Genomic DNA, 12,412 nt, shown 5'->3' on the forward strand with positions numbered 1-12,412 from the left:
TGTGAATGGTTGTTTGTCTATATGTGCCCTGTGATTGGCTGGCTCGCCCGAAGACAGCTGGGATGGGTTCCAGCACCCCCCAACAAGACATAGGCTTGAGCGCACACAAAATTCTGGCCAAAAAAAAAATGCTAACTTTGGTTAACATCCGCCCTGGTTAACACGTTTTTTGGTTAACAGCCCACACTATTGAGGCTGCACGGCAGTGAGTGGTAACGCGCAGGTCACACAGCTAGGAGACCCGAGTTCGATTCCACCTTCGGCCATCTCTGTGTGTAGTTTGCATGTTCCCCTCCCACATTCCAAAAACATGCTAGGTTAATTAGCGACTCCAAATTGTCCATAGGTATGAATGTGAGTGTGAATGGTTGTTTGTCTATATGTGCCCTGTGATTGGCTGGCTCACCCAAAGACCGCTGGGATAGGCTCCGTCACCCCCCTGCGACCCTTGTGAGGATAAGCGGTAGAAAATGTTAGAAAAAATATTTGATACACAAAGTCCACACAGCTAGGAGACCCGAGTTCGATTCCACCTTCGGCTATCTCTGTGTGGCGTTTGCATGTTTTCTCTCGGGTACTCCGGTTTCCTCCCAACAAAACGTAGGCTTGAGTGCACACAAAATTCTGGCCTAAATTTTCAAAGTTAAAAAAAAAATGCTAACCTTGGTTAACATCCGCCCTGGTTAACACGTTTTTTGGTTAACAGCCAACACTATTGAGGCTGCACGGCAGTTTGCATGTTCTCCGGGTACTCCGGTTTCCTCCCACATTCCAAAAAACATGCTAGGTTAATTAGCGACTCCAAATTGTCCATAGGTATGAATGTGAGTGTGAATGGTTGTTTGTCTATATGTGCCCTGTGATTGGCTGGCTCACCCAAAGACCGCTGGGATAGGCTCCGTCACCCCCCTGCGACCCTTGTGAGGATAAGAAAATGTAAAAAAAAATATTTGATACATTTCAGGCCGAATGGTTCGGACACAGTCCACACAGCTAGGAGACCCGAGTTCGATTCCACCTTCGGCCATCGCTGTGTGAAATTTGCATGTTCTCCCCGTGGGTTTTCTCCGGGTACTCCGGTTTCTTCCCACATTCCAAAAAACATGCTAGGTTAATTAGCGACTCCAAATTGTCCATAGGTATGAATGTGAGTGTGAATGGTTGTTTGTCTATATGTGCCCTGTGATTGACTGGCTTGCCCGAAGACAGCTGGGATAGGCTCCAGCACCCCTTGCGGTAGAAAATGAATGAATGAACGAATTATTTCTATATTCCACAGAATCATAACTCCGAGACCCGGCCGGCGTAGTTGGGGCTAACGTACAGTAAACGCCACACGGACGTTGCATTGGTTCAGAAGGCTGGACCCGGCGGTGAGGATGGACTTTAACTACTCTACTGGGGTGTGCTCACGTTTGGTTGCGATGGAACCAGAAGGTCATGTCCCACCTTAGTTGTTCCTGCTCTTAGTTGCCATGGAGACGAGGTCTGCATCGGTGAGCAGCACCAAAGAAGAAGAAGGCAGAGGAGAGAGAGAGAGAGAGAGAGAGTCGGTGTCTTACGGTTTTGGGGGGTTTTGGGGAGTGACAAGGAAAAGGTTTTTTAGTTTTTAGGCCTTTTCCTGCGCGCATGAACCCTCACTCAGCGGGTCGCTTTGGCACGGCGGTTTCTGCTTCTGCCATTGGCATATGGCGTTGGCGTAGCCCACGATCACTTTGTCCATCCAGGTGAGGGGCTTGGGGAAGAGCACCGCGCCCTTGAAGAAGCCCAGGTGCCCGCCGTGGAGCGTCAAGGCAAAGATGACGTTCGGCTTCTTCTCTGCAGAGGGACACAGCGGGACTGCCGTTATGGTCTTTGGACTCAAACCGACACGGGACACGCGACGGATACGTTTTTTTTATATAATACCTAAATACCAGCATGACTCATGCCTTGAAAAATGAGTTAACGAATAAACAATCGTCTGATAGATATGATAAAAAAAGGGTTTCCTCACATTATGTGTGGAAGTGGTACATTTTCCTTTCGCTTTTTTAAGTTTATAATCCGTAACGTGGATATTGGTAACTTGCTATGCTAGCGGCAGCTGTCTCTCCTGCCCCCTACAGTGATCCCGTTGCATGTAGACAGATAGAGTTTTTTAAAAAAAGGGTTTCCTCACATTATTTGTGGAAGTGGTACATTTTCCTTTCCCTTTTTTAAGTTTATAATCCGTAACGTGGATATTGGTAACTTGCTATGCTAGCGGCAGCTATCTCTCCTGCCCACTACAGTGATCCCGTTGCATGTAGCCAGATAGAGTTAAAAAAAAAAGGGTTTCCTCACATTATGTGTGGAAGTGGTACATTTTCCTTTCCCTTTTTTAAGTTTATAATCCGTAACGTAGATATTGGTAACTTGCTATGCTAGCAGCAGCTGTCTCTCCTGCCCCCTACAGTGATCCCGTTGCATGTAGCCAGATATGGCGTGTCTGATAGATATGATAGTTAAAAAAACGGGTTTCCTCACATTATTTGTGGAAGTGGTACATTTTCCTTTCCCTTTTTTAAGTTTATAATCCGTAACATGGATATTGCTAACTTGCTATGCTAGCGGCAGCTGTCTCTCCTGCCCCCTACAGTGATCCCGTTGCATGTAGCCAGATAGAGTTAAAAAAAAAAGGGTTTCCTCACATTATTTGTGGAAGTGGTACATTTTCCGTTCCCTTTTTTAAGTTTATTATCCGTAACGTGGATATTGGTAACTTGCTATGCTAGCGGCAGCTGTCTCTGATGCCCCTACAGTGATCCCGTTGCATGTAGCCAGATAGAGGTAAAAAAAAAGGGTTTCCTCACATTATTTGTGGAAGTGGTACATTTTCCTTTCCCTTTTTTAAGTTTTGCACACTTTTCCTATTTTCACTCAATACTCCATCTTGGAAAAACCTGCACTTCCGACTTACTTCTTCCTTATTAGTCAACTAAACCGGAATCATCTCGCTTGTAGACCAAGTCGCATGCTTTCATTTCCACTTCATTCTGCGGTGGAAAGGTCTGGACATGTCCTCATAATATGGCAGCTGCCATATTAATGTTGAAAGCCCCGTGGGGTCTTAATCACCACCCACTCCCACTAACCCAGATAAAGGAGAATAAAGAGATCCAGGCCAATCCTTTATAGCAAACCTCTGCCCTGCAGGTTCATGCGGCCATCAGATCAAGATGAATGATTTATCTGCATCAGGATGACGTCCTAGTTTATCACCTCAAATAAATCATATAGTGTTTATATAAAAAGTATGGAGATAATATTGCTTGTCATTTCCACAGTTCATGTTTGGATTGCCGTATTCTTTCAACACCAGCTAGCGTGTCTAAGATTAGACATGTTTTAAGATTAGATCATCTGGCAACAACCAAACAAACAAAGCCAGCAGCGTCTAGGTGTGGCAACCTTTCCCTCAAGGCCGACGTGCATCTTATCTTTTTAGTCCTATTTTATGCTCTTAGTCTTCAGCTTTTAACTCCAGTGTTTTGTTTTTATCTTTTTAGTCCTATTTTATGATCTTGGTCCTCAGCTTTTAACTCCAGTGTTTTTATCTTTTTAGTCCTATTTTATGCTCTTGGTCTTCAGCTTTTAACTCCAATGTTATGTTTTTATCTTTTTAGTCCTATTTTATGCTCTTAGTCTTCAGCTTTTAACTCCAGTGTTATGTTTTTATCTTTTTAGTCCTATTTTATGCTCTAGGTCTTCAGCTTTTAACTCCAGTGTTTTGTTTTTATCTTTTTAGTCCTATTTTATGCTCTTGGTCTTCAGCTTTTAACTCCAGTGTTATGTTTTTATCTTTTTAGTCCTATTTTATGCTCTAGGTCTTCAGCTTTTAACTCCAGTGTTTTGTTTTTATCTTTTTAGTCCTATTTTATGCTCTTGGTCTTCAGCTTTTAACTCCAGTGTTTTGTTTTTATCTTTTTAGTCCTATTTTATGCTCTTGGTCATCAGCTTTTAACTCCAGTGTTATGTTTTTATCTTGTTAGTCCTATTTTATGCTCTTGGTCTTCAGCTTTTAACTCCAGTGTTATGTTTTTATCTTTTTAGTCCTATTTTGTGCTTTTAGTCTTCAGCTTTTAACTCCAGTGTTTTGTTTTTATCTTTTTAGTCCTATTTTATGCTCTTGGTCTTCAGCTTTTAACTCCAGTGTTTTGTTTTGATCTTTTTAGTCCTATTTTATGCTCTTGGTCTTCAGCTTTTAACTCCAGTGTTTTGTTTTTATCTTTTTAGTCTTATTTTATGCTCTTGGTCTTCAGCTTTTAACTCCAGTGTTATGTTTTTATCTTTTTAGTCCTATTTTGTGCTTTTAGTCTTCAGCTTTTAACTCCAGTGTTATGTTTTTATCTTGTTAGTCCTATTTTATGCTCTTGGTCTTCAGCTTTTAACTCCAGTGTTATGTTTTTATCTTTTTAGTCCTATTTTATGCTCTTGGTCTTCAGCTTTTAACTCCAGTGTTTTGTTTTTATCTTTTTAGTCCTATTTTATGCTCTTGGTCTTCAGCTTTTGACTCCAGTGTTTTGTTTTTATCTTTTTAGTCTTATTTTATGCTCTTGGTCATCAGCTTTTAACTCCAGTGTTATGTTTTTATCTTTTTAGTTCCATTTTATGCTCTTGGTCTTCAGATTTTAACTCCAGTGTTTTGTTTTTATCTTCTTAGTCCTATTTTATGCTCTTGGTCTTCAGCTTTTAACTCCAGTGTTATGTTTTTATCTTGTTAGTCCTATTTTATGCTCTTGGTCTTCAGCTTTTAACTCCAGTGTTTTTATCTTTTTAGTCCTATTTTATGCTCTTGGTCTTCAGCTTTTAACTCCAGTGTTTTTATCTTTTTAGTCCTATTTTATGCTCTTGGTCTTCAGCTTTTAACTCCAGTGTTATGTTTTTATCTTTTTAGTTCCATTTTATGCTCTTGGTCTTCAGATTTTAACTCCAGTGTTTTGTTTTTATCTTTTTAGTCCTATTTTATGCTCTTGGTCTTCAGCTTTTAACTCCAGTGTTATGTTTTTATATTTTTAGTCCTATTTTATGCTCTTAGTCTTCAGCTTTTAACTCCAGTGTTATGTTTTGATCTTTTTAGTCCTATTTTATGCTCTTGGTCTTCAGCTTTTAACTCCAGTGTTTCCTCAGGGGGGGTCCTCCACACTGGGAATCAACCCAGCATGGCTACATTCTGCTGGGGCCAGATGGAGGACAGAGTTGAGGATGGGGGTTGTGTTTATCTGAGCCGTGTCCCCATCACTGGACTCGTATTACAAATCTTGATGGGTCACAACGTTGGTTGCCAAGACGAACTCCAGGACTTACCTGCGAGTGTGCGAGGGATTTTGAGCAGAGAGTCGTGAACCAGAGGATCATCGGCCGAGTTGACAAGCAGCAGTGGTACGTTTACCTACAAAAGGAGCAATTAGAGCTTTATTCATTATCAGACAAATACGCAAACAAACAGAAACATAATAATAATAAAGTGGTTCTTACATTGTGAATATAATGGACACAACTCTCCTTCTCGTAATACTCTTTGAGAGAGCTGTGACCGTGGAATTTTCTGTTGAAAGGCAAAAGGAAATTGATTAAACACTCACAGGGCACATATAGACAAACAACCATTCACACTCACATTCATACCTATGGACAATTTGGAGGCGCTAATTAACCTAGCATGTTTTTTTTGGAATGTGCGAGGAAACCGGAGTACCCGGAGAAAACCCACGCATGCACGGGGAGAACATGCAAACTCCACACAGAGATGGCCAAAGGTGGAATTGAACTCGGGTCTCCAGCAAAAGAGTTGTGTAATGTCATAAATAATGAATTATAGGAGTGTATAAGTGACTATAGGGGTGCTACGTCATGTATACAGAGCTCTAATAATGTAAAAAAACACATTTAGAAGGTTTATTCATTCATTCATTTTCTAGCGCTTATCCTCACAAGGGTTGCGGGGGGTGCTGGAGCCTATCCCAGCTGTCTTCGGGCGAGAGGCGGGGTACACCCTGGACTGGTCGCCAGGCCAATCACAGGGCACATATAGACAAACAACCATTCACACTCACATTCATACCTATGGACAATTTGGAGTCGCTAATTAACCTAGCATGTTTTTTTGGAATGTGGGAGGAAACCGGAGTACCCGGAGAAAACCCACGCATGCACAGGGAGAACATGCAAACTCCACACAGAGATGGCCAAAGGTGGAATTGAACTCGGGTCTCCAGCAAAAGAGTTGTGTAATGTCATAAATAATGAATTCTAGGAGTGTATAAGTGACTATAGGGGTGCTACTTCATGTCTACAGAGCTCTAATAATGTTATGACAATGAAGCATGAACTTTCTCTCTTGACATTACACTTTTTTTTTTTTGCTTTCTTTCTTTTAAACAAATATTCCCGGGCCGCACTTTGAATACCCCTGCCGTAGGGTGTTCTAATTTGTGTAGAAACACACAGCAGACATAATATATACACACACACACATTTAGAACACCACAAATATTATTGTAGCTCTGTGGAAAACACAGTATATACCACAAATAAACAAGTAGGGGGAAAACACTATATTATATATTAAAAAATGAAATTAAGGAAATGCCGAAAATACTCCGAATAAGTTATTTCTCCTCCCAAATAATCCCACCAGCCGCCACCGTCAGTGGTCACATACCTCATGATGTTATCGTCGATCTGCATGAGTGATGTCGCCGTGTACAGCCGACTCAGGTCTGCATCCATTACTTTGGCGGAGTTTCCTCCAAATAAACTGTGTCTGGAAGAGGCCAAGAGGACAACACGGGGAATACCGAGCAGTTACGCAACCTTGCTGAACAACGGAGACGTATTTACGGACATACTGCATGTTCTCCGGCAATACATTATGTGTTTAATATACATGGATTGCTTTACTTTATTTCTTCTTAATTTATTTCAGACATGTGTACTATGTTATATTATTGGTTCTCACATATACACTTATAATACAATACACTTACTTACTATATATATATATATATATATATATATATATATATATATATATATATATATATATATATATATATATATATATATATATATATATATATATATATATATATATATATATATATATATATATATATATATATATATATATATATATATATATATATATATTAGGGTGCATCAAAAAACACAATTATTGAATTTTTATATGGCTGGGTACTAAACTTTGATTGACATACATTTGTTCGTACCTCCCCTTTTGGACTAGCCAAAAGCTTTTAAATTAGGGCTGTCAAATGATTAAAAAAAAATTTTTTTAAACAGATTAATCGCAGTCAAATTAATCAATCACCTTTTGCGACTGAAATATGCCCGTTTTTTACGGTATGTGATTGGAAAAAAAAAAGTTTAACAGTAGTAGAACATCTCAATCACACTTGAACTCTGTCATTATGAGCAATGAGGGGTTGCGTTCAAGGACACTACGTCACTTATTTTTTTTATTATTTTTGTATTATATATATATATATTTTTTTATGTTTTTTAATTTTTATTATCTATTTTTATATTATTATTTATTGATTTTATTTGGGCAAATATATGAAACATTACAGTGCATTTCTTACATCAATCAAAATATTACTTTCCATTATTTACATAATAAATAATAATAAATAATAATAATAATAAATAAATACAACTATCTGATCACAAGTCCAAAAGGAGTAGGCTGAAGCAAACATGATTATATTTTTTGTAAAATATAATCATGTTCATGCCACAGTCTTGTTTTCCCCTGTTATGATTATCATTGTAATATTATTATTGTTATTATAATTATTATCATTATTGTTATAATCTTTATCATTATTACCATTATCATTGGTATTATAATCATCATTAATATTACCATTTTCGTCATTATAGTTGTAACAATTTTTGGAACTTTTTAAAAATTTATTATTATTTAATTTTACAGACTTCATTGCTTCTTGTAGAGTGCTGTATCATTCCATCTGTTGTTTTCGGAAAATCGAGAAAAATTGAGCTGAATTCACGTGTCGAGTTTATTTTCTGGGATTTCCGAGCAGCCTTGAATGCAGCAGATTGGTAACACTATCCACTTTTTTTTTCCTCTGTATTTCTGTTCATTTAGATGACACATACACATAATAATACACACATAATAAAAGACGTTGTTGTGATGTTCGGAGTCTCCCTGAATGCATCTTGTGATGACAATGAGGAAAAAAAGGCCAAAATGGATACCTGTGAGAGAGGATTATTTTCTTCATGTTATCGGCCATGAGGAAGTTATAGAAGCGTCTGCACTGATCCCACTGCAGGAATGTTTCCTGGGCACTGTGAGAGACAAACAGGAAGTTAGCTTAGAAGCGACGTTCTGCATCTTTGTCAAGAGTTTCTATTATATTATTATTATCTATTATTTGTTATTCATTTTACAACAATGTATTTATTACTAATTTATCTATTACTAAGTCGCATTTTTTGCGGGTAATTTATTTATTACTTTATTTATTTTATTATTTGTGATTTACTTTGTAACAATTTTTTATTACTAATTTATTTATTACTAAGTCGCATTTTTTGCAGGTAATTTATTTATTACTGTATTTTATTATTTATTATGCATTTTATAACACTTTTTTATTACAAATTTATTTATTACTAAGTCGCATTTTTTGCGGGTAATTTATTTATTACTTTATTTTATTATTTATTTTATAACAATTTATTTATTACAAATTTATCTATTACTAAGTCACATTTTTTTTATTTATTTTATTATTTATTATTTGTTTTAGAACAATTTTTTCATTTCATTCATTCATTTTCTACCGCTTTTCCTCATGAGGGTCGCGGGGGTGCTGGAGCCTATCCCAGCTCTCTTCGGGCGAGAGGCGGGGTAACACCCTGGACTGGTCGCCAGCCAATCACAGGGCTCTAATTTTAAAAGAAAATATTTTATGTCTAATTTCTCTTGCTAGGTCTACTATTTTGGGTAATAGGAGCGTAAATATGACTATAGGGGTGTTATTTTATGTATAGAGGGCTCTAATTTTAAACCGGAGTACCCAGAGAAAACCCACGCATGCACGGGGAGAACATGCAAACTCCACACAGAGATGGCCGAGGGTGGAATTGAATCCTGGTCTCCTAGCTGTGAGGTCCGCACGCTAACCACTAGACCACCGTGCCGCCCTCAAGTCAAGTCAAGTCAAGTCATCCCAATTATTGTGATGAAGCCAAGAAACATCCACCCACCTGAAAGCGCTGTAACCTTGACAGACGCTGACGCAGCAGAGCACTCTCTCCTGATTGGACATGTTCTCACCCAGGAACTTGCAGACAATGTTTCCACCCAGACTGAAGCCCACCACTATGAGGTGGGTCTGAGGATACGCCCGTTTGATGTACCCGACCATGGCAGCAAACTCCCATGTGCACCCTGAGACCCATAAATGTAGCGTTATGAATCAAAACATAATGTCCAAAATTGGTGGGAATGATTGCGGATGCACTCACCATAGGTAAACATGCGTGGTGAGGTGAGCTCAATGTTGGGTAGAGCCCCGAGGTGGTTGAGTACAGCACAGCGGTAGCCGTCCTTCTGGGCGTAATCCACAAAGGTTCGGATGTAGTGCTTCTCGCTGTGGTTACCGATGCCGGGACATATCACCATCGTGATATCATCTGGTGAAACAGGCACAAATACAACTGATTGACATGTAGAGACATGTGGAACAATTCAATGTTCCTCCACTAGATGGCAGTAAGTACACAATTAGCTCGTGTAGCGAAGGTCCTGTATTTTCCAGAATTGCGAATTTTCATTCATTCATTTTCTACCACGGGGGGTGCTGGAGCCCATCCCAGCTGTCTTCGGGCGGGGTACACCCTGGACTGGTGCCCGGCCAATCACAGGGCACATATAGACAAACAACCATTCACACTCACATTCATACCTATGGACAATTTGGAGTCGCTAATTAACCTAGCATATTTTTGGAATGTGGGAGGAAACCACTCCAGTTTCTCCCACCCGGAGAAAACCCACGCATGCACGGGGGAACAGAGATGGCCGAGGGTGGAATTGAACTCTGGTCTCTGCGCACTAGCCACTCGACCGCCGTGACGCCCAAGAATGGCGAATTTCATTCATTCATGTTCTACCGCTTTTTCCTCACGAGGTTTGTGGGGGGTGCTGGAGCCTATCCCAGCTGTCTTCGGGCGAGAGGCGGGGTACACCCTGGACTGGTGGCCAACCAATCACAGGGCACATATAGACAAACAACCATTCACACTCACTTTCATACCTATGGACAATTTGGAGTCGCTAATTAACCTAGCATGTTTTTGGAATGTGGGAGGAAACCGGAGTACCCGGAGAACATGCAAACTCCACACAGAGATGGCCGAGGGTGGAATTGAACTCTGGTCTCCTAGCTGTGAGGTCTGCGCGCTAACCACTTGACCGCCGTGACGCCCTAGAAATGCGAATTTCATTCATTCATTCATTCATTTTCTACCGCTTTTTCCTCACAAGGGTCGTGGGGGGGGGTGCTGGAGCCTATCCCAGCTGTCTTCGGGCGAGAGGCGGGGTACACCCTGGACTGGTCGCCAACCAATCACAGGGCACATATAGACAAACAACCATTCACACTCACATTAATTTCAAAATATTACAACTTTGTTGTTTTCTTTTTTCCCCTAATATTACTACTTTAAAATGTCTCTTTAATTTTGTCTTTTTTTAATATTTACTTTTAATATAATTATCGTAAAATTCTGACTTTTCCTTGTGTAAAATGACATGCTTTTTTAAAAATTTTCATGTTAAATGATATTTTTTTAGAATGTGTTGTGGCCTCCTCACGAGGGTCGTGGGGGTGCTGGAGCCTATCCCAGTTGTCTTCGGGCGAGAGGCTTGGTACACCCTGGACTGGTGGCGAGCCAATCACAGGGCACATAAAGACAAACAACCATTCACACTCACATTCATACGTATGGACAATTTGGAGTCGCTAATTAACCTAGCATGTTTTTGGAATGTGGGAGGAAACCGGAGTACCCGGAGAAAACCCACGCATGCACGGGGAGAACATGCAAACTCCACACACGGAGATGGCCGAGGGTGGAATCGAACCCTGGTCTTCCTAGCTGTGAGGTCTGCGCGCTAACCACTAGACCGCCGTGAAGCCCTAGAATTGCGAATTTGTCCAAAAAAAAAAAAAAGATCTCCGGTCGAGTGGTAGCTAGTGGGGTTAGCATAGTTTAGCAGAGCATGCTAGTGGAGCTGTGTGTTCAGGAATCCACTGTTTTTAAATGACAAAAAAAAATGGTGTGCGGGCCCCTTTGGTGGATGGAAACTACAGTCAGGGTTTGAGCAACATCGAGGGTGTCGCAAATGTAACACATTTTGTAATCGTAAGTACGTAAATAGTAATTTTGTAGCCTTCAAAACTGAAAATTTAATGTATCTAAATATAATATGGACATTAAGCCATATTTCTTGCTAAATCTGTTTTCATTACAAAAAGGCAACAATTTTCTCTCAATACAATGTTTTTGTTACCAAACTGTGGCCCTCACCTCCCATTCGATGGTCCCCTGTCGGCTCAAAGAGGTCAAAGGTCGCAGTGGCCCCATCCTGCATAGGCAAGTACTTCCTGATCCCGCTGGGATGAGGTGCACTCACCCGGCCCAGTTTCCCGTAGAGGGCGGTTTGGAGGTGCCCGCTCTTGCCCCACAGCAAGGGAGGAATGTACCTGTGGAACACATGTTTTATTAACAACTTCCCCTCAAATTAGCATTGACTTCTGTTTCGGACTATAATAATTATACCGTATTTTCTGGACTATAAGTCGCTACGGAGTATAATGTTACAAGGCCAAAAATGCACAATTAGGTAGAAAAAAACATACATAAGTCGCACTGGAGTATAAGTCGCATTTTTTGCAGGTAATTTATTTATTACTTTTATTTATTTTATTATTTACTATTTATTTTATAACATTTTTTACTACTAATTTATTTATTACTAAGTCACATTTTTTGCAGGTAATTTATTTATTACTTTATTTTATTATTTATTATATATTTTATAACAATTTATTTATTACTAATTTATCAGTTACTAAGTCGCATTTTTGCAGGTAATTTATTCATTACTTTATTTTATTATTTATTATGTATTTTATAACAATTTATTATTACAAATGTATTTATTACTTAGTCGCATTTTTTGCAGGTAATTTATTCATTACTTTATTTTATTATTTATTATTTATTTTATAACAATGTATTTATTACTAATTTATTTATTAGTAACTCGCATTTTTTGCAGGTAATTTATTTATTACTTTATTTTATTATTTATTTTATAACA

General features: G+C 39.2%; 1 protein-coding gene across 1 annotated transcript in view; it reads right to left on the reverse strand.

The window, feature by feature from the left end:
* Positions 1-279: 279 nt before the first annotated feature.
* The window catches only part of LOC131131881 (monoacylglycerol lipase ABHD2), a 17,793-nt gene continuing 5,660 nt past the window's right edge, over positions 280-12,412 (reverse strand). The window contains exons 4-12 of the mRNA XM_058076875.1: positions 11,617-11,792; positions 9,550-9,717; positions 9,289-9,472; positions 8,272-8,364; positions 6,686-6,787; positions 5,500-5,569; positions 5,329-5,413; positions 1,642-1,818; positions 280-1,488 (exon numbers count right to left, since the gene is read on the reverse strand). Coding sequence (XP_057932858.1) covers positions 1,451-1,488; positions 1,642-1,818; positions 5,329-5,413; positions 5,500-5,569; positions 6,686-6,787; positions 8,272-8,364; positions 9,289-9,472; positions 9,550-9,717; positions 11,617-11,792 — 1,093 coding nt within the window. The 3' untranslated portion in view covers positions 280-1,450. The remainder of the gene's footprint in view (positions 1,489-1,641; positions 1,819-5,328; positions 5,414-5,499; positions 5,570-6,685; positions 6,788-8,271; positions 8,365-9,288; positions 9,473-9,549; positions 9,718-11,616; positions 11,793-12,412) is intronic.

The sequence above is a fragment of the Doryrhamphus excisus genome, chromosome 7 (genome assembly GCF_030265055.1).
Source record: "Doryrhamphus excisus isolate RoL2022-K1 chromosome 7, RoL_Dexc_1.0, whole genome shotgun sequence".
Classification (NCBI taxonomy): Eukaryota; Metazoa; Chordata; class Actinopteri; order Syngnathiformes; family Syngnathidae; genus Doryrhamphus; species Doryrhamphus excisus.